Here is a 23,212-nt window from a genome sequence, read left to right on the forward strand (position 1 = left end):
AATTCTGTTGAGGATTATTGGGTGTAAAATTTGTATCACCATTAATTTTGCCAATGCAAATCCATCATGACAAGAGGTATCTGGAAGTGTATTCACTGCTTCTGTTGTTTGAGCCCTTGAGACCTTCCAATTTGACCATGCCTCTGATCAGCATACCCATTCACTACATTTTTGCACAATTTTAATTTTTTGATTATCGACTTAATAAATTAATTCTCCATTGCAAATTACCTAGAAGACATCTGTTTCTTTTTTTAGCTCTGCAGGTGTCACTGTTCATTTGTAGTTCCACCTTCTTGCATACCTCTGTTCACCTGGCTCCGTCCCCTTACAATCTTGCTGCCCTATTGAGATATTATAATAATAATAACATTAAAAATTAGCTAATTGGTGTGCGTTTTCCAAACTTATATATGTTTTGTTACTCTTGGATTTGTTTATCAGTATGCACTTAATTGCTTTGCATGGTGTCACTGTGTTCCTTGTAGCCTCCATCTGGCTGTGATTTCCAGTTATCTTCCATTGTGTATCTGTTGTGTACTGTTCCATCAAGTGTTTCTGCAATAAACTGTTAATTTTTTTATCTTTTGATATTTCTACCAATATTTCTGTGTTTCTGCTTTCTTTCCAGTTGTATATATTGTTGTCTCACATATCCAATGTTCAATTTCCATTTTGAGCCATTCTTGCTCTTTCACTCCCATCTTGCATTATTCATTTTCTCGATTGCATCTTGACTGCAATTAATACTCTTTTTGGTTTTGGTCGTTATGTAGTAGCCAAGCTTGGATTTGACAAGACAAAGGATAGTAGTCATTTAAACATGGCCAAATATGTGGTCATAAAATCAAACAATTCAAAACATGCATAAAATGTTTGGAATTTCATAAAGCATTGCATATATTTTCTCTCCCCTTTAAAAAAAAATCCTAATCTTGTTATTTTTGAAACTTGACGGAGACAAATTATGAAGAAAAAATTGGAAACTGCCCTCCTTGATTGAAATTATGGAGAAAAATTGTTACACGAAAATTCTCCCACAGTCAAAAGTCTGAGATTATCATCCAAAAACTAAAGTTTGGGAGAAGAAAAAATTCCCTGATTTAGTAAAACCATCCACTACAGAAATAAATTCACTCTCTGATGTTATAGAAATGAAAATGAGAGCTTTTAGACCTTTGTTTGCCCTATGTAGGTCACAGAGTATGCTATGGAATGGGCAGACCTGGGAGACTTCTCAAATTCAGGATCCTTCACAGATTTGATCAGATAGTGCACTTGTCTCGTTTTTTTTCAGACTGGAAACTACTTAAGTAATTTCTCACCTGGTTATGAGAAAGGAGTATTCTTGAAAGGAATTTGGCCATATATATAAAAGCTAGAGTTTATGTTCTGAAACTGAAGTTTCATTTATGGGTTGTGGATCTGCCTTAAATCTCGAATCTTTTCCACCCTGAAGCAACTGCCAAATTAAGCCTTTACAAAGCTACCAAAGCCTCTGCTTCATATTGGATTTGGCATTCAAAAAGAAAGGAGCTCCTTAGAAAAATGTTACAAAAGGTAACAAAAAACAATACTTGCATCAGCCACGCCAGATTTACCACTAGCAGCCGCATTAAAATTCATTTTCAGACATTTTTTTTAACGTGGTATCCTAGAGGATAATGAGCACTTATGATTAGTGTCAATTATCTGCTTAATAGGTTTATAGATGATTATGAACATAAATGAAAAACTCGGACTCCACAAAAACTCGGCAAGGCCCAAAAATGTGACTCAGCAAAAATTCAGCAACTTAAAAAATTGCTTAAATTTCATTAGAAACACATTTTTTTTTTTCAAAATTCAATGAGGATATGCATCCAATGAGTCAATAAATGAGTACATAAAATAAACAAATTGAGTCTAGTTATCTTTGATTGATTTAAATACAAATTGTGTACAAAATGGCATCTTCATGTGGAATGTTGATGGCTGATAGTTGAAACAAAATGAAAATAGCAAATTGTTTTTGTGAAAGTAAAAGTAAATACTAGATCAAAACATTTACATCTTCCTCTTCCCAGCTATAGTGAAAACTAGAGGAGAGGTAGAACTAGAGGGTCTAGTCCTAGGAGTCCGTTGTGGCTTCTCTACCTCGCCAAAACAAGGTTGATGGTAGCACCCCTCACGGGGGTCTGAGGATGAGAGAGAGAGATAGGTAGAGAGAAAGGTCTAGATCTTGGGGGAGAGAGGAGAGTGAGATTGAGAGCGGTAGAGAGAGGGGATAGAGGAAGAGTGATAGGTCTAGAATTTAGGGCAGATAAAGTGAGAGATAGAGAGAGCGAGAGAATGCTGATAGGAGCCTGCTGATTATTAAAATCCGACTGTTTGAAAATTTATAAGATCTTCTAAAACCTAGAATTTGCATTATAATTTCTAGAGACTTGAAACCGCTCTTAAACATCCTGCCAATATAAATGTTATATTTCATGTATATATTTTGATGAAGAGAATGAGGTTGACTTGAAGAATTTTTTTTTTTTAGATAATTTTTGGACGCTATTGGGCCTCTTTTTTTAATGCAGCTGAATTTTTGCCAGAGACTCACAAAGTTTTTGCTAAGAACTTGCCAAAAATTCAGTGAGTTTTTTCTGCGATTTTTTAGCTAAAAAACTTGTAGAGCAAAAAAACTTGCCAAGTATTCTGCAAGTATTTCAACTTTGGTTATGAATATGTGTTTTCAGTATTTCTGAGTCTCATGAAAGCTTACTGCTCAAAGCATAGCAACAAGATTGAAGCAATTCATAGGAAAGGAATCATACTTGTAAAATCTAAGTGAAGTTTGTTTTATTCTCGTCTGGAGATCCTGTCTTATCTAACTCCTATACTCGCTAATAACTCATATTAGCTTCCTCATTATAGTTTGTTACATCCTGTTCCAAGCCCCATCTCCAATATTAATAGTAGACCTGAAAAATTCTCATTTTGAGATAGCAACTGTCTTGTTTAAGAACAACAAATGAAAAATATGAAAAGTAGCTCAATTGGAATCATCTTGTCTGATACTTTGATCTAGGCTGTAGTTGAAGTATCTCATACAATGACTTAGTTCATTTCTTCAACCCAAAAGAGGCGGCCTGAACAATTATCCTAATGAATTAGCTTGAAAAATAACTAGTTCTATTAAATGAGTTCTATGTTTACTTTCGTAAATAAACATAACAAGGCTTATGATTTTAACTAATGTAGTTTTAGAAGACAGTATATAGAATTCCACGATGAGGGGAGCTCTTTATACTTGTAAAAACCCAGTCAAGTGTTTTTTTTCACAGCTGGAACTTCCATCTAGGTTCTTTCATATTCTCTGATGCACTAGGTAAATCATTATAATTTATTATTTTCCTGCCCCAAGTCTTCTCCCAGATGAAACATAGACTTGTAAGGTTCTCTTCTTGAGATGATACTCCCTAGTCAGCGAAAATGTTTGAGAAGTATGCAAACTAGTCCAATTGGATGTTCATCTTGTTTGATTCTTGATATTGGCTGTAATTGAATTATTATAAATAAACACTTTGTTCACACCTTGAATTGCCTTAAGAAACTGGAGGAATAATTATCACAATGAAAGAGAGCTTTTAAAATAGTACTTGTATTATATGAATATAAAGTTTTTTATATTCATTAAATGGACTAAGGAAATATCATGTCTTCAATGAATAAAAAATTTCATTTTGCAAATCAACATTAAAAAACTTAGGAATATAATGAATTTAATTGTAGAAGATGGTTTATTTGGAAAGCAATGTGGAAACCCTACACATAATTTTCGAAGGGAAGCTTATGTTATGTGCTACATGAGATAGTTGGTTGTCATGGAACCTTATCTAGAATAGTATTATATATGAGAACAGTTATTTGATGCCTCATGATTTATTGTATTCAGATGAGCATTTATTTTTGAAAGAATTGCTATGTTCCTGCCCTTTAAAATAACCATCTAAAAGGGGCTAAATGTTGTTAATTATGCAGATCAGCAGGAGAGAGCAGGCCAAAATACCGGGTGTCCACTGCTTCTTCTCAGAAGCCTTCAAAGGATTCTTTTGTTGTGCTAGATCCAGATTTGTCATCAAATTCAGCATCTACTTTCTTATCTAATCCCTTGGAACAATTGAATGTACCATCTCATCCTTCAAGCACTAAAGATAGTAAATTTCCAGGCAATGGTACAAGAGGAATTGATGGAATCAATGCCTTTGATGGATATCCATCAACAGGACGTGCAGCCTCTTCTCCAATGAGTAAGTCCAGAGTAGCTAAGAGTCCATTGAAAACAAGTCACAGCAACAGTCCTACTCATACAAGTGGTAATAATGAGTTAGTGGAAGGCAAATCTGTAAAAAGGAACTCTATGATTAGCAATTTTGTTAGAGATCATAGCAAGCCTCCTTCATCATCTAAAGTTTCTTCCCCAAGGCGGCATCGGCAACCATTGCATGAAAACTCTACATATGTTACTGATTTAGGCACAAGAGGGGTATCTCCTTTAAAGAAGTCCGAGAAGGGCACAAATGCGGTAACTGAAAGATTAGTTATGGTGGATGAAATTAAACTTAGAACAAAACCTAGCATGCTTCCACCACCTTCAAGGCCACCTCCTCCATTGGTTATCAAGCAGGGCACTTCGAAGAAAATGTTAGACTCAAATGCTGGATTGAGTACAAATCTGCTTCAATCTGGCAAAGCATCTAAATATTTGCCTATTCAAGAACTTGAAGATTTTCCATCTGGTGGATCTCGAGTTCAACTTGGAGGAGATAAATCATCAGTTTTAATGGATGGGATGGTGGAGGGTAGTTCTGCTGCTGCAGCATCAACTGCTGCTATGAAGGAAGCTATGGAGAGAGCAGAAGTAAGATTGAAACTAGCTAAAGAAGCAAGAGAGAGAAAAAGAGGGGACTGGGAAAGAGAAGCAAAGACAGCTAAATTCAATGAAAAAGAAAAACAAAACATAGGAGATGAAAGAATCACACAAGATGATTGGGAACTGGAAGAAAGAGAGAGGTTGGTAAAAGCAGCAGAAGAGGCTCATCAACGGGAAGAAAAGGAGAAGGCTGCTAAGCTTGTTCGAGAGGCTCGTCAAAGGGAAGAAAAAGAGAAGGCTGCCAAAGCAGCTCGAGAAGCACGTGAAAGAGAAGAAAAGGAGGCTGCAGCAAAAGCAGCTAGGGTAGCTCGTGAACGAGAAGAAAGAGAAAGAGAGGAGAAAGAAAGAGAGAGGAGACACAGGGAAAGAGAACGCGGAAGAGAAGAAAGAGAACGGGAACAAGAAAGAGAGAGAGAGAGGGAACGTGAAAGAGAAAGGGAGAGGGAACGTGAAAGAGAGAGGGAGAAAGATAGGATTGCTGTAGAAAGGGCAACTAAAGAGGCACGCGAGAGAGCAGAGAGGGCAGCAGTAGAGAGGGCAGCTGCAGAAGCACGGGAACGAGCTGTTGCAGAAGCTAGGGAGAAAGTAGACAGAGCTGCTTTTGAGCGAGCTGCAGCTGAAGCAAGGGAAAGGGCAGCTGCAGAAGCAAAAGAAAGAGCAGCATCAGAAAAGTCAGTGGCAGCAGTTCGAGAAAGGGCAGCAGCAGCAGCTGAAAGGGCAGCAGAAGCCAGGGTTAGAGCAGAGCGAGCTGCATCAGAGAGGGCCATTGCTGAAGCTCGAGAACGAGCAGCTGAGAGAGCTGCTGCTGAGAGAGCAGCTGCGGAAGCAAGAGAGCGAGCAGTAGAGAGAGCTGCTGCTGAGAAGGCAGCTGCAGAAGCTAGAGAACGAGCAGAGAGGGTTGCTGCAGGGGCAAGAGAGAGGCAACGGAGAAATGAGAATGACTTGGAGGCTTTCTTTGGTATGGGCGTTCGGGCAGAAAGTGCACCAAGGCAAAGACCCCCTACCTCGGTAAGGTCCAGCATAAAATTCATATGGTTAATGCCTTTGGTTTATAATATATGATTTTGTTGTTTTTTAACACTTAATATTATCTCATGAAATTTGAACATATTCCTTGTCAGGATGCTACTTCGGATGCACAATCTTCAACTAAGGGGACTTCTGGTGATGCTTTCCGGAAAGCAACTGCAGGAACATCACAAAATTATAATCGATCAAATGTGTCAACAAACACAGCTGACGATTGGATATCGTCTTTTACTTCTAGTAAGAATTGTGCTAAATTTTTTCCCACTTATGTATTAGTCTTTATGAAGACTATGCTTCCTTCTCACCTTAAATAGGTTACTTTGTTTATATGAAGCCTATTCTCTCATCCTGCATCAATTATCAAAATTTTAAACTCAAATGGTGTAAACTTTTCTTAACTAGTAATTTGTTTGTCTGTGAAGATGCTCCGTCTTCTGAAGAGTTTCAAGAAATCCCTGGGGAATCTTCTGAAAGGAGAAGAGCTAGGTTGGAGCGGCACCAACGTACACGAGAGCGTGCGGTATGGGTTACCAATTATGCATAGGAATCCCTTCTGCTGTTTAGAGCATTCATAATAAGTTTGTGAATTGTTCTGTAGTGACAGAAACCAAAATTAGAGTTTTTTTCTAATTTGAAATGACACTCTTGTAAATATTATAATGCATTAGAATGATTTTCTATCTACATTTAGTGACTTGAATTGGAGCTCAGTACATTTTGGTTGATCCTTGGAGTTGCCTTTAATGTTTGCAGGCTAAAGCGTTAGCGGAAAAGAATGACCGTGATTTGCAAGCTCAAAGAGAACAAGCAGAGAGACATGTAAGTTCACCTAGTTTCTTTATGGCTGTATGTGGTCTGGCAAGGTTCTGTTTGCTTGTGAACCTGGTTAGGAGATGAAATTCAAGGGGTACAGGATTGAACATTTATACAGGGTAAATGGAGTGAAATCTCCCAGTGGTTTCTCATAAGGGGGTCTGACACACCAAATTGCCATTTGGCTTGGCTTTGTCCTAAGATAACAATCAATACTAATATCAAGCTCAAAGAGAACAAGCAGAAAATATGTAAATTCACCCAGTATCTTTAAGCTAGTATGGGTGGAAGTGGACTGGCAAGGTTCAGTTTTACTTTTGAGATGGAAATCATGGGTGCAAAATTGAACTTTATTTATGCAAGGTAAATGGAGTGAAATATCTGATATGCTAAACTGCCATTTGGCTTGGCTTTGACCTAAAATAACAACCAATACCTTTACACTGCTACCTTCATTTGTTATTTTGTATTTGTAACTGCCAATGACGGGAAACTCTCAGCAAGTTAGATTCCATTGCCAGTCGTGGTATCTAGAAGAAAGTTCTATAGGGGCCCTTCGTATTTGCAACAATTTCTCTTATAATTTTTTTGTGTTCTATATGACTTCCTGCAATGTTGGTGAGCACGATGCTTTCAATCACACTGTAAAACACTATTCATCTATTACCCATGATTAGATTGCTTTCCAAATTTGTAAACAAAATGATGCTGAAGTTCAACATGAGTATAATTCATTATCTTTTAGATCTTAGTACTCTAGAACATCATACTTTCTTTTGGATGGTTTATATTTAATTGATTGGAAAGAGTAGTTTTTGCTGGTTAGTACTAAATGTTGCATTTTAACAGAGGGATTCTTGTTTTATTATTCATTTCACTTATCTATAGCTGATAAAATGTGGCCCTGAATGTAGGAATTGCTTTTAGGAAATATCCTAATAAATGAAAGTGTGGAGCACACTATAAGCTGTAAGGAAACAAGATATGCTAATGTTTTCATGTTTTTGAAATGCAGAGATTAGCAGAAACATTGGATGCTGATGTAAAGCGGTGGGCAACAGGGAAGGAAGGCAATTTGAGGGCCCTGCTTTCAACATTGCAATATGTAGGCATCTTTCCTATATATGTATTATCAATTCTGTTGTCTCCCATGTTGTACAACTGATGTCAAATTTGCAAGGCTCAGTATGCTTGATTTACTTATATTTTAGGATAAATAATGAATTGATATACCACATCTTCTAATTATAGCTTTAGCATTTACATTGTCATACGAGATCACTTGTAATTGATCTGAATATCTTGCTTCAATTTTCAGTATGAAGAGCTATAGATGTGTTTGGGTATATATTTTTGTCCATGATTATTTTTGGTCTAGAAGGGGTTGGTAGATCATACTGCTTCAAACATTAATGAAGCAGAATAAACATAATCCATTCCAAAGTTTTAACTGGAAGAATGATATGGCAGCACATAGAGCTACAAAATAGAAAAGCGTGCACACCATGGATGGTTACTGTTCCTACTTAAATTACAGTCTTATATAATCTATTATAAATTTATCGATTATAAACATTAGTGCTAACCATTTAAGCCGAAGGTAACTAATCTGAACTCAATGGTGAGAGACAGACTGTGGCACAATAAAAACATTGCATATGCAAGTGGTTTGTGTAAGCAGAAATTGTAAACATAAGGACAAATCATGGTGCAACACAAGCAACAATCTGCTTCGATAATAGTATGGATATGATATTTACAGTTTAATTATGGTGATCCGATGGAACACTGGTAAATAAAGGTAGCATGATTAATAATTTGAGGCAAATAACAGTGAGATGGCAAGCATATACGTTTCCTTTTTTGTTATGGTGATAATGATAAGGTGTCATTGAAGTTTTTAAGTTTCCACCAACTGTCTGAAAACTTGCATGGTTAGGCTTATTAAAAGGACTTAATCATCACATTCAATAAGTTATTTTGGAAGAAAATAACATAGATTAACAAATAAAAACCTGCACTAATTTTTCAACTTAATTTTTGATGATGAACTAGTTTCTTTTGTTATTTAAAATGGGTTCCCTTCAGGAAAACATAGACGGGGGAGATCAAAGTTGGAATACCTTCATGTTTGAGCTTGCAAAAAAACTTGTGAAGAGGTTTTTCTGGATAGGGCATTGTTAGTTAAGAAATTCCTGGCATTCAATTTTGAAATAGCTCATCAAACAAAACCTGTTGTATGTTGTTTCAATTTGCCTTAGTAACTTTGATTGTTTCTATTACATAAACATCTATAGTAGTGATATATTTCTGTTCAAAATGCAGATAATTATCTTTTCATTAATCGTACTATTTCATTATACAGAAGTATTATTAATTATTTTATTCATTTGCACTGGCCATTAGTAATTTAATCCTCATTTATTTTCTTCATGTTCAGATCCTTTGGCCAGAGAGTGGTTGGAAGCCTGTGCCACTAACAGATATAATCACTGCTGCTGCCGTTAAAAAAGTTTATAGGAAAGCCACACTATGTGTGCATCCGGATAAAGTGCAGCAGAAGGGTGCAACTATCCAACAGAAATATGTCGCAGAGAAGGTGTTTGACCTTTTAAAGGTATTGTAGTCTTGAATATTTAAGAAATTGAGCAATTCTGTATCTCTAGTAAGCTATTTGCTGGCAAGCTTTTTGTATTGCAATTTCATTTCTTTTGAATGTTGCTTTAAAATGATTTTGATGCAAATCTCATGTTCCGTTGAAATGCAGGAGGCATGGAACAAATTCAATTCAGAGGAGCTTTTCTAGAGCAGCAGTCAGCATCTCTTATTTATTTTGACTTTTGACCGGAAGCGCCTCTCTCAACTGTCAGTTGAAGAGATGCTGTTCCTTTACTCGCAGCAATTGATTTTGGTTGCACGTATCCTGCTTGGGCCCCTGAGCAACATGGTGGTATGAGAAAGGTATATAATTGGTTATTGTGCTGCGATTGAGTTCAGCATCCAATATGACATACCACTCTTATGTACTTCGCTGCTGTTGTATGTTCAGCTGGCTTATATATTCTTTTGAACTCGCTGGAAAGCAGATTATTCTAATATACAATAAGAAGATTCTTTTAGGCTCTTGCATCGAGTGTTAAGTTGTATGATTTGTGTCCAATTAGGGTCAGTTCCGTAATCTGGTCATTCTCTTGGCCGCTGTCACTAATCAAAACCTTTGATATTCAACATCCGGTCAAAATGGCATCTATACGGTTTTGGCCTCCAGTTTCATTTACATATTGCAGCTTTGGTCAAAGTGCTTACTTCCATTAAAACATGTAAGAGTTGAATTATTGGTCATGCTTCTTGTGATGGCATGTTCAAGGAATGGCGGCCAAGTCAACCTGGATGTGGTGCTCTATTATTTGCCTATTAAAAAATTTGTGCAAAATGCACAATCATTGACAATTTGACAGTATGCCACTTACAAGAATGATATTTATTTGAGCCAATCTCTGAGGAATATAATTCATATTCTTGATGTGTGGTGTCCCTGCAATTTTAAACCCAGTGAAACTGGAATTGTTACAATGAATTTGCCCTCATGGCATGGCAAATTACTTTGAAGTCTTTGCTATCCGACTTTTTTAAGTGGGACCTTGGAGATCCTGTATGATCAAACAGTGCTGGGATTTTCTGAAGGGAAGCATTTTTTCCAATAATTTTATCTACAGGCAGGGTTGAACAATCTTGGATTGCCTAGCATATCAAATTAACTGCCGAGCATTTAATGTTTACAGGAGCTTGAAGATCTTATGTTCAGAAATTTAGAAAGAGTGAAATAATGTTGGGTCCTCCAAATAAGGAGGAACTGATCATTTTTATTTTTGAATGGTACGAAGTTCTGTTTACGTCTTTAAAATAATATTCATTTATTGCTCGGAATCAAGTCAGTGTTGTAGTTATTAGTCTTTGATGATATGTTCTAGCAGAGGGTTTTTTCAAGCCACCAGATTTTAGTGAACCGCTGGCCAGACCTTAAATGTCATCTCTAGCAGCATGGTGTGTGAGTGAAACTTGGTGTCTGGTATTTGCGATTTCAAAAGCTTTTCTGTTAGGTCTTTTCTTGATCAATGTTTCACTCGACATTATTTTTGGGGTTAGTTGCAGTTAATTAAATCTATATATGAAAATTTTAGGGGAAGGCTAGATGCATATATTGTTTTTTAATATTTTATTAAAGGAGTCACTGGTAAGTAGGTAATTTATTTTGGTTTGTTCTCTTACCTATCATTGTTGTTGAGGAGTGATACTGCTTTTGATTATTTTTCGTTTCCAGTGAACTACATATCTATATGGGGAACTTGTTGCAGGCTAGTGCAAGACCTTTCTTTGTGTGAAAATGTTGCTGCTATCATGCTATATTGCCCAGGCTTTCAGACAAAGTTTCCTTGGTTTAAGGATCTGTTAATTTCAAGTCAGTCATCTTGATGGCCAGTTCCAGTTGACGATGAAGATGTACCTGCCCTGTATTTAATTGTGAGGATCTTTATAAAGTGTGGAGCACTTGGTCTTCTCCGTTTTCAGCTACTAAGTGAAGGAGTGATCTTAAGACGATGGATAATTTATTTCGTGTTCAGCTTGTAGGTATTTTAATTTTTTACTCGTGCCCTTGCAAGAATTTGCAACATGGGGGTTTGCTAGGTTCTGCTTTTATGCAGTGGAGCTTATTGGTCTGTATAACCATTAAATATAATAAATAGCATAACATAGTTTATGCTTTTAAGAAATCCAAGGATGATCAATCTTGCAATACTTGTTTAATCTTTTTTGAGTTTTGGGTGTTTCATAGACATATTGGAGTACCACTGTCCAAGCTTCTCTGTAGGGTTTCTACCTGTATAGAGTATTGCTTTCTGAGATCCTTTTTAGGAATTCTGACTCTATAGATGAGGGATTGTGATTAGCATATTTTGGTCTACATTAAGTAGTGATTTTAGAAAAGATCAAAGAAAAGGATTTTCAATGTTTTTCAAATATCTGAGGTTGATTTAGAAAAGCTGAATTTCCCAATGGTACATTTCTGCAATAGGAGCAAACATGACCAGCTTGCTGCAGGTAAATCAAATAAAAGGTTTAAACAGCAAGAAGAAAATTTCACTTTATTATGATAATGATGAATCATATTGTGACCTTTTTGGCTTGTTAAAATTTGCCATGGAGCCTGATTTATATAATGAAACAAAGGGTAAATGGGAGAAAGAAGACTGAATATAATGAAACAAAGAGTAAATGGGAGAAAGAATGAGACAGGCAGTGTTGAGACATGGACCAGCTAGGACTCGAACCTAGGACCTTCCATACGCTGCTGGAGTGCTCTACCACTGAGCTACTGGCCCCTCTTGGACCAGTCCATCGTCGGTCCGGGTGTGGCTTATTTCAACACCAACACCCCCCCTTAAGCCACACCTCTTGTGTGCTTGGGGCTCCTAGCCTGGACTTGGATCTGATACCATGTTGAGACATGGACCAGCTAGGACTCGAACCTAGGACCTTCCATACGCTGCTGGAGTGCTCTACCATTGAGCTACTGGCCCCTCTCGGACCAGTCCATCGTCGGTCTGGGTGTGGCTTATTTCCAACACCAACACCCCCCCTTAAGCCACACCTCTCGTGTGCTTGGGGCTCCTAGCCTGGACATGGACCAGCTAGGACTCGAACTTAGGACCTTCCATATGCTGCTAAAGTGCTCTACCACTGAGCTATTGGACCCTCTTGGACCAGTCCATTGTCGGTCCGGGTGCCAACAGGCAGAATATGTTGGCCTTTAATGGATTAAAATTTGGATTCTTGTAAAGAGTTACCGCAAGGAAAGAGATCCAACTGAACTAAATGAGTATATAAATTGATGTACAACATTGAAGAAATATTTGGATAAATGCCATACAGGTTGGTGTTGGAGGAATTTTCTGAGCGAGAGACCTTTGCTTCATTAGCACAGATGACTGTAATCTGGTGGGTTAAAACTACGGCAAGCAGTTTGGTTAAAATGCTAGGTCTTCTAGTGTATATTTAATTTCTGTAGCTGTACGTTTTTTTAGTATTGGGTTATCTTGAGTTATATCTTTTGTTTATCCTTGGTTTTGTGATTCATAGCCAAATCCTTGCTCTGTGGTCATCAATGATGTAATTGTCATTTTTTTTAAAGTCAATGCAATTGCAAGACCAATGAAAAGGGCTTTCCAACACGTTAGGTGAGGCAAGATTGGAGTTTGGACAAGGGAAGAAATGAGAAGATAGTCAATGGCACAAAAAAAGGATGCACTTGAGTGTATAGGCACACCCCTGTCAAAGGATGTCCCATTGTGAAAAAGCATGGAAATGTGTTACCTAGTGTATGGATGCTAACCTTTATAATATCAGGTAATTTCAAATTGCAAAGGAATGCATTTTGCCTTCAAGAGTGCTTCTGTAGGAGGGATGAGCATAAGTGAGATTTTAAAACTTTTAAAAAGTGTTGCCCATGTCAAAAAAAAATGTCAGATTATTAAGTAAAAAAAAAATCAAAAGAGAGCGCCTCTATGCAGGGGAATGTAACAAACTTTTTGTTTGTGTTTTAAAATCGTGTGCAAAAGCATCCCACTTGGAAGGCACAAAGTTTTGAACTTGCCTAAAATGTGCACCTCTTTGAAGGGTAAATCAGATCAATAAAAAAAGACAAAAAAGGGGGTGAGTGGGCAAGTGTGTGCTCGTACATGCAGTGGGAAAGGATAATTTTTTAGGTGTTTGAAATGGTGCCATCGAGCTTCAAGTGTGTCTACAAAGGTGGTGTTGAAGTGAGTTAAGAAAAGGAAAAAAAGTAATAAAGGAATAAGCTATATGTGACTCCACTTGCAACAAGGGATGTACTACAAGTAAAATTATAAAGAGCTCAAAAAAGAAGTTGTGATACACGTTTTGCAAAGTAGAGTCAAATCAAAACGTTGTAAGGATAAAACTAGACATGCTATTCTTTATAAAGGCGCTTTCATTGAAAACGGAGAAAACTAGGTGCTCAAACCACTTTAGATTTCTTCCTGGCCCTTAATTCCTTCTTTTCACCTTCAGAATCAATATCTTCTTCCATATCCTCTGCAATAGTCTCAAGAGTTCTCTGAGCTTCTTGTTTCTTCCTTTTTTTTTTTTTGTACACTTCTTTCACTTTTGGTGCTTGAGGCTTTTTTGATTTAGGTTTTCTTCTAATTTGGATCTTATGAGGAGGGTTGTTGGCATTATGTGAACCAGTATGACTGACATAATGATATTGTATGTTGTCATTGATGTCAATATGTGATATGAAGTGAATCGGCATGTGAGAAGAGAGAACCGACATATGTGTGAACCGGTATATATGTCAAAGTGAAGTGGTATATTTGTTCATGGTGAACCGGCATGTTGTTATGAGAACCAGTACATGGAACCTTTGTGTGACTACCGGTTGGTAGTGTCAGGGTTTTCGGTTGAAGCGCCTCAAGCCTGTGTGACTCAATCGGTGATCTTTGTGTGATGAGCTAACATGGTAACGAAGAACAGATCGTGTTGCCACGTAAGCCCTATGCGCGTGAAAGATCTTGCATGAAGAAGACTATCCCTATCTACCTCGGGAATGTGCGAAGTTTGTAAAAGATGATAACGCGTGATGGGTTATTAGTCGCCATGAAATCGGTGGAAAATGGACGATGGAGGAAGTCTTGAGATTGGATCAAGAACTGTTGCATTTAATGCATTATGTTCAACGGTTAGGATTGAACCGTTTGAATTGCTTAACCTAACAGGTTTAGGGTTTAGGGTTTATGCTTCCGATCTGTCTGTTTCCTATAAGGTCGATGTTGTGTTTCTTTTTAAAGTTGTTGGCAAAAGTTGTGTGTATCCAAGAGAAAGGATACGTGATTCTTGCCAGACCAGAGGAGAGAAGTGATACCTGTAGAGTGTAAATGCAGAAGGTAAAGAGGAGCTTAAGCGGATCTGCATTGGCATTGAGTGCTATCATCAGATCATTGTTATCCTTGTTGATCTTAAACCACTTCAACAGTTGTGAAATCCTTTAACAAGGTAGCTTTAACTGGCTTGCTATAAATCCTTTAACAGGGTAACTTGAAGCTATTGAGTTAATGAAATCCTTTAGCTATTGAGTTCTTGAAATCTTTTAACAAGGTTTAACCCTTAACCGGGTATTCTAGCCATCCCTTAACCGGGTGATCCCTAACAGGATCGGTTCCTAGCAGAACCTATTGTAATGTCTTTAACAGGACAAGGCTCCTAACAGAGCGGACTTCTAAAGGGTTCAAAAACAAGCTTGTGGGTATTCATCCCCACCATGGTTTTTCCCAGTTGGGTTTCCACGTGAAAAATATGTGTGTCATGTGTGATGCTTTTATCTTGTGATGCCTTGTTATTGTCTGTCAAGCATGTGATGGTTCTGTGTTTTATGCCTGTCAATAAAACATGTTGAACTAGTTGTTATTATGTTTTGATGATAGATTAACTGTTCATGCATAAGGGTGAAATGGTAGTGTTGTTTTGAGTTGAGTGGAAAGCTAAGTGATCAACCGGTTAATGCTTGTCTCAGTCACTCTTAGCTTTACTGGTTTCTCTCTGTTACAAACTAGTATCACTGTTTACCAGCTATTTGAAGTATTTGTTGTCAAACCGGTTTAAGACTGTGTTTTTGCCTGTACTGATTCACCCCCCCCTCTCAGTACCGGTTTGGTACTATTCATTCATCATTGAGTTATCAGAGGCTTCTCTTTCTTCACATTTACACTCCTAGTTTGCATACCAGTGTTGGTATCGGTGTAGATAGAAGATGATCAGCATACATAGTCAAAATATCTGCTTCTACTTTGTATCCCATAGGCATAACCCATGAAGTTCTAGGGTCTGTCGCCTCCATCTGACATGTATTTGTATCAACCATAAAATAGATAGTCCTCATACCTTTTCACCACCTAAATTGGTATCCTTTCTCTGTCATGCATCTTCTTCTGGAAATCCTTAAAGTATCCCTAGAAAACCTTTGTAAACTTATTACCAAGCATCTTGATACTGTTCTTGATTTGCAGGGATGACGGTGTATCATCTGACCATTGTATTTCACCTATACCGAGAAAGAAGTTTTGAAAATAGAAAAACAAACCAATGATCAATTGACCATACTTGAATCTTTGTCTCTTGTCCTTCTTGATAGATTCAAGATTCAACACCAATTCAGCTCTCAAAGCTTTTGCAAGATCATAGTCAACATTTTCCTTCAACATCCAATAAGCTGTACGGATAGCAGCTTTGGGAATGCTATTCATTTTGCTTGACTGGTAAACCCTGTAACCAATGACCATAGATGCAAACTTTACTTGTGGATCATCAATATTATTCACAGTCATCGCACACCATCCCATTTAGAGTTAGTGATTCGATTGACCTCATCCTTTGGGATTGATCTTAAAACAGGAACTTCACAAGTGGCAGACAATCCAATGACAACATGAATCTCTTCCTTAGTAATCTTATGTGGTCTATCCAACCACATAAATTGGTCATGAACTCTGCTCAAAACATATCTAACATGCTCCTCTTCAAAATCATCAAGAAAGTTCAAAGCACGATGAAAACCTTTATCGGTAACCCTCCTAAATTGATCCTTCAACAATCCTTGCTTATCCCACAGTTTCCGGTATTGATCGAAAATAGCAAATGTACCCAAATCCTCCAATTTGCAGTGAATGTATGATATGATGTCTTCTACATGTAGTACTCTGTCGCGCACGCTAGATAGGGCTCCCGTTGGATCGATTTTTGTCTACTTGTGAGGATGCCTCTTGAATTCCGGTCGAGGCCTTACAACAACATCAACAATGTGTGGTGTATCCATTGCAAAATATCAAACACATAATCAAATCATAGAAGAATACCTTTCAACTCCTTTGTAGCTAGGGTTTCTAAACCAAATGCACTTTCAACAATTCACTTCATTGCAAATCTCCTCAATCCCTTGTCAACTTCGCCAATGCAACAATCAAAAGTTCTTTCAAGTTTTTCTCGCTCTCCAAATGCTCTCGAAAATTCTAGGTGAGAAATGAGACTGAAAAACTCCCTTTTTATTTCCTTTTACCAATTGCATTAAATGCTTTACCGGTTGAATATACCCTAAACACCGTTCAACCCTAATACACGCTTACTGGTTCACATAACACATTCAATCTTACTGGTTAGAACACAATCACTTCACAACATCATAATGCATCAAAATATGTTGATTTAACTTACTGCACATCATTCAGGGGGTCCAAAAATAGATTTGACAATAAGCTCCCCTTAAGATTTATATATAGCTTAGTTTATCGGTGAGGGATTCTCCACACTAGGTGACGAATTAGAATCTTTCGATGGTTTCTCCTCACTTTTCTTTCTCCAGATCTTGTTCATCTCAGCCCTGGTCTCTTCCACATCAACTTTGTTCTTCCCTTTTCGGTCAACAAATTGATTTACCAGTTGGTTCATCCTTGTTCTACAAAACCTTGCAATATGTCCCAATTTGTGACAATGAAAACAAGCCATTCCAAATGCTCTCCAGGGTCCATCATTGGCTCTACTAGCTCTTCTTTTGCAATTCATAGCTACATGTCCATAGTTATGACAAATAGTGCAAATCACATTCCATCTGTTCTCCATTTCATAAGGACTAGACTGGTTTACATAAGGTCTCTGCCATTTAGGGTTTCTCAGATCATTAAAGATCTCTGCCAATCACCACCAGACCTCTAATTTATGTAAGGTCTCTGATTATTCATTCTAGATCTGCACTCAACAACTCTATGCCCATACTTGTTGCAATTGTAGCAATAACCATTAAAAGTGCTAGGCATATATCCATCATATGTATTAGGTCTATTACCATTAACAACACTGGATCTACTTCTACAAACATTAGCAGTATGACCTACCTTATGATAGTTAAAGCATACTGGTTTGTAGGATTTCTTATCGGTGCTTTTCTTGTTCTTAGGTACATATTTATCTTCATGCATGATGTCCTTAGTATCAGATGGTTCTCCTTTCTCGAAAGTTGTGTAACCCAAGCCATGTGTCTCTCATTTTTGCCTCTGTGACTAAATTTGCTCATCAAGCATAGCAATGCTCTTGTTGTATTTAGCCAATATCTCATTAGCATCAACCAACTCCTTGGTAAGATCTTCATTATTTTTCATAAGACTCTCTCTAAGAGACATAGCCATGTCTAGATCAACTTGTATCTTCTCTTTTTCCTCATGAAGATGAGCATGCAGGGCACCAATCTCTCGGTTCAGCTTTAAGATCTCATCATCCTTCTCTCTTATTTTGTCTTCAGCAGTCCTCCTGGCTTCCAACTCTTGACTCATCCTGATAGTTAGGGTTTCCAACTCTCTTCTCGGATTTGACTTCTCATCATTCAACTTTTCTACCTCATTAGCCAACGCATCAATGTTAGCTTCTTCAGATGAACCGTTTTCACTAAGTTCATACAACTGCTCAGCTAGCTCTCTCCTTTTAGCCAATGAAGCTCTGTACTTGACCCTTAACTCACCTAGGGCTTCTTCAGATTCTGCAAGCTGGTTAGAAAGTTCTCTATAACTAATATCCCTCATGATAGCCTTAAGGATCCTTCCAAAGCGATTAAGCCTTACGGGAATTAGGCTCTGATACCAATTGACAAACTTATAAGGCACTGAGAGGGGGGGCAAGGGGGGGGGTGAATCAATGCAAGCAAAAATAGTATAAATCTGATCACCACTTTAATCAACTTCAAAATCAATAGGCATGTAAGAAAGATAACCACATAAGTTAACAACCAATAAAACATGCAACTCATAACATAGATTTTTCACGTGGAAACCCAAATGGGAAAAACCACGGTGGGAATTGGTACCCACAAAAATATGCACTCTTGCAGAATGCACCTTATTAAAGACCTAGCCTGGTTAGGAGCTTTACAACAATGCCCGATTAAGAGCAGACCCTATTAGGAGTCACCCGATAAAGGGATTTCAACCTCAACCTTGTTAAGAGCTATACCCTGTTAGGAGTAACCTTGCTAAAGGATTTACACCCAAATTAATGAGTCACCCGGTGAAGGGATTTACAAGATCAGGCCTGTTAGGACCTACTCGGTTAAGAGATTTTAATACTGCTACAATTGTTAGGAAACAACATGTAAATGATCTGCATATAGCACCTCTGTGCTTGATAGATCCGCTTCAGCATGGACAAAACATTAATACAGAGCTTCACCTACACTGCACAATCAAATTCTCATTGTAGATCCTTCATCTCATACATCATCACACAATATTCACCTTTTTATAAATAAGTTTGCTAAGCCGACAAATATCCTTGGAACAATTTTCTAGGTGCAATGTATATAGACAATCTTGCACATTACTCTTTACTCATGTCGGCCACATACATCATAACTAAAAAATACAACATTAAGTCTACCGGTTTACTGATCAAGTAACTCTGCTCTACCGGTTAACTGTTCTTCCTGATTGACTGCTCAGTACATCATAACTCGATCCAAACTTCAAATCTGCTAATGCGGTTCCAGTCATAGACTCCTACCAATGTCATGAACATACATTCCAAACCGCAAAACTTAACTCTTCACCGATCTTCCGTAGTCGCTTGAACATAGCACTGTTCTTGTTTACCGGTTTTGCTGTCCTGTTTACTGGCTACCGGTTGGACTAAATGACTTAGATGAATGACAAAACATGGTTTCCATCAATGACAACACAATTCAAGTCATCAATCAACCTATTACAATTCTATCATCATCATCATCATCAAGCCAACACCTAAAATCATTCAACCCATTGTAAATCATAGAAGAAAAAGTGGTTCCATCTTCATCTTCTTCACATAAAATGTTAGACATGAGTTGACAAAGGTAGTGGTGGTGATAAGGAGGCATAAAGAACACAAATACTTCTTATGGTATTGATTTAGTGTTGAAGATTAGAAAAGTCAAGTTGGTTGCAAATATATTTGAAGTCTCCTTTGTTTCAACTAAATCAAAAGCCTCTAGTCCCATCAACCATTTTGGCATTGTTATTAGTCTAATTTAACCACCTTATAGGTCACCATCTATTTTACCTATATGCCATTATCCACCACCCAAACTTACATATGTTGTCTTGGCATCTAGTTTCTAAATCCCTAGCATCCCATCACCTTATCCACCACATCCCCAAGATAGTTCATTTTTACTATTTCTTTCTTGTAAGAAGCACTACTGGATGACATGAGTTGGAAAACAAACCAATGAAGTTAGTCATGTTTGAGGTTATGAGGAAGACTAATCTTGTATCCTCTTATTAGACAAGTTGTCTTATTTTTAAGGCAAAGCCAAATAAACCAAAGAAGCAATCAAGTGTGAAGAAATGAAGGCCCTTGATTGTTGAGATTTATATTCATTTTAAGGAAAAGGTAGCACATGATATTGAGCTTGCTGATTTTTAGGTGATAAGAGATTGTTGATTTGGTATCAAGGTCATGCCAAGGAGATATCAATTTCTTAATGTTTTTTATTGGGAATATCAAGGAGAGAGTCCACAAGGATGGCGAGGACATGTTAGACCTCAAAGTTGAAAACTAACAACTTTAGGAATACAATGCTTATCTTTTACAAATCATTTTGATCCCCACACATTTTGTGCCTTATACTTTCAATTTCATTGAGCAGTATGGGTGATCAGACTAGTAAGTCACATGGGAAGAACATAAAGAAATGTATTAATAAAGTTTGTCAATAGGAGACAAAGGTGCTGGAATTTATGTTGTGATGTCCAAAGTGAAGATAGTGAGACATGAGATTTTAGAATTGGAGAATGGCATGATGGACACAGTCTCCACCTATGACAGCTTCGTAGAAAAATCTCAAACCTATTTATACCCTTGGGTAATTGAAGTTAATTGAGATGTGTGTGGTGGTGATTGTTAACAAAGATCATTCATTTACTTGGTTTTTTAGATCTTGATAAGGCTATTATTATTGAAAGTAATAAAAAGTAATTGCGTTAGCTAACATGTAAAACATAAAATCAAATGTAAAACACAACACAAATTACCATCCTTACTTCATGGATAGAGCTAAAAATGGATGCAGCCATGCTCCATTTGATTTGGTCTTGATGGATTGTTGTTGGGAGGAATGTGGTTGCTCCAACCAACAACATGATGTTGGGATTGTGATGGATTGGATAGAAAGAATGGCAACATAAGGGTAGGAAGAAGAAGGTGATAAGATGGACATCATAATGATAGCATATGAAGAGATGAAGAATATGAGAGAAGAGGTCTGAATTTATAGATTTTTCATGATGGAAATTAGTGGCCAAGATTCAATGTCAAATGAAGGGTTAGGATTTAAATGGGAATGCGGTCCCAAATTTAGAGGCTTAGCCTTGTGACAAGTGTCACAAGGAGAAGTGATGTGTGCTCACACGTGTGAGCACACATGGGGAAGCTCATGAAAGGGACATGTCTATGACATGTAAAAGATAGGTTGACTTGGAAAGTCACGTGTAAAAGGTAGAGGGCTTGTCAAAGTGACATGTGTAAGAGGTAGGGTGACTATGAGGTGATCTTTCATGCTCACACACGCGTGAGCAAGAGGAGGGTAGGGACACTTGTCACATGATGACTAGTTTAGATCTTGTTTCATGTAGATGGATTCAAGGGTTATGATTGAGGTGAGGTGGAAATCTAATAATAAGGAAAATGGTAATGTAGGTTAATTAGCCTAAATCAAGTAACTAAGTAGGTATTAATTAATTGATTTAGTGGGAAGATTTGTAGGACAAGGTTAGACATAATTAAATAAATGTAAATTTATTTTTATTAAGGGTGAATGTTAAGCTTAATTAAGGGTGAGGGTTTAAGGTGAACGTTAAAGTTAATTAAACAAATATAAATTTATTTAATTAAGGGCAAGATATAAAGGTATAGGATTAATTAAAAATAATTAATATTTAATTGGCTAGAATAGGATAAGGTTGAATGTGGTTGGGTATGGACAAATTTATGTATCTACATTTTGCCCCTCTTTGATATAGCATCATTAAGTGATGTTATATCGAAGAAGAATAAAATGTAGTGGATAAAAGAGATAAAAAGTAGTAGCATGATGCCCCAGTCATAGGAAGGATGACGAGGAGGTAGTGGTATGCCCCCTCAAGAGGACATGCATGTTCTAAGAACACATGTGTGCTCTTGAAATGGATATGAGGAGTAGAGGATTAAGGATGTGAAAAAGATAAGGATGATGAAGGGGTGGATAATCAGAAGAATAAAGGAGAATAATGCTGCAATGATATGAGCAACCTAGATTTGATATTGTACTTGACGTTATGCACCACGGTATAAGGAACTGGGATAACAATGTGCCGAGTATGTGATCAAAAGGGTCGAGTGCAAACAAATGCCTTATGACACCATGATATGGAAAGACCATGATTCCTTTGTGGCAATAGGATGCAAAGACCTTGATAAATGCAAACAATGATAACACACACAAGCAACAAGCAAGTATGCACAACAAGCCAAAAGCAAACCCAAAATTTTGCCCCTAGTCAAGATGAAAACCAATTGATTGATGATTGATCAATTGATAAAGATGATAGAAAATTTAACGATAAGAACAATGCATACCCCAAGGATTGGGAAGGATACATCCCATGATGATGATTGGATTAAAGGTGAGCAATGTATTATCAACTGATTTGGATCAAGATGATGGATTGATTAAGGATGTTGGGCTGGATTACATGATTGGATTGCATGGATTAGTAATAATTGCATTTGGATTGGATTGATTTGGGATTTGTGGATTGTAGGGATAAATAAATTGGATGGGAAGAGGATAAATAGATTGGATAAGATGGCTGGTGGGGTTGATGGGTTGGATAGAATGGTGGGAGGATAAATGATTGGATATGATAGGAGGAGGATAAATGATTGGATATGATATGAAGAGGTGGACTAGTTGGATAGGATAGGATTGGATGGTGGAAAAGGAGGCTAAAAGGGATGAGATAGGATGGTCGATAAAGGATATATAGATTGGGACCAATGACAAAGGAAAACCAAGGCTTGGTAAAATGATGGATGGATGGAGAGATTTCTTGGAGAGAAGATAGATAGATTGAGTGGATGGATAGGAAAAGGAGATGGAGGACTAAAGGATGGAAGGTAGGACGATGGAGACCCAAGGACTATATTACAGAGTGCAATGCTCCATGCTAGAAGTAGTGGAGTTGAAGGGTGGTGGATAAAAATGTATGCGATGGAAGGATAAGGTGTAAGGGATATGGATGGTGGAGGAATTAAGGCTTGTAGTTTCCAAAGCATGCATTTACATTTTTCTTTGCTTCTAGTTTTTTGATCCAGATCAAAGGTAGGAATGGAGGATGT

At 37.5% G+C, this 23,212-nt stretch overlaps 1 protein-coding gene across 5 annotated transcripts in view; it reads left to right on the forward strand.

Moving 5' to 3' along the window:
* The window catches only part of LOC131047825 (auxilin-related protein 2), a 63,104-nt gene extending 51,647 nt beyond the window's left edge, over positions 1-11,457 (forward strand). For 4 of the 5 annotated variants that reach the window (XM_057981600.2, XM_057981601.2, XM_057981602.2 and 1 more), the window contains 7 exons: positions 4,012-5,911; positions 6,025-6,169; positions 6,355-6,452; positions 6,686-6,751; positions 7,761-7,850; positions 9,186-9,362; positions 9,513-10,268. In XM_057981600.2, the coding sequence (XP_057837583.2) occupies positions 4,012-5,911; positions 6,025-6,169; positions 6,355-6,452; positions 6,686-6,751; positions 7,761-7,850; positions 9,186-9,362; positions 9,513-9,551 (2,515 nt within the window). In that variant the 3' untranslated portion in view covers positions 9,552-10,268. Of the gene's footprint in view, positions 1-4,011; positions 5,912-6,024; positions 6,170-6,354; positions 6,453-6,685; positions 6,752-7,760; positions 7,851-9,185; positions 9,363-9,512; positions 10,269-11,100 lie in introns of those variants that run through there. The other variant, XR_009106292.2, reaches the window with a different exon arrangement.
* Positions 11,458-23,212: the final 11,755 nt, after the last annotated feature.

Source organism: Cryptomeria japonica, chromosome 4, assembly GCF_030272615.1.
Source record: "Cryptomeria japonica chromosome 4, Sugi_1.0, whole genome shotgun sequence".
Classification (NCBI taxonomy): Eukaryota; Viridiplantae; Streptophyta; class Pinopsida; order Cupressales; family Cupressaceae; genus Cryptomeria; species Cryptomeria japonica.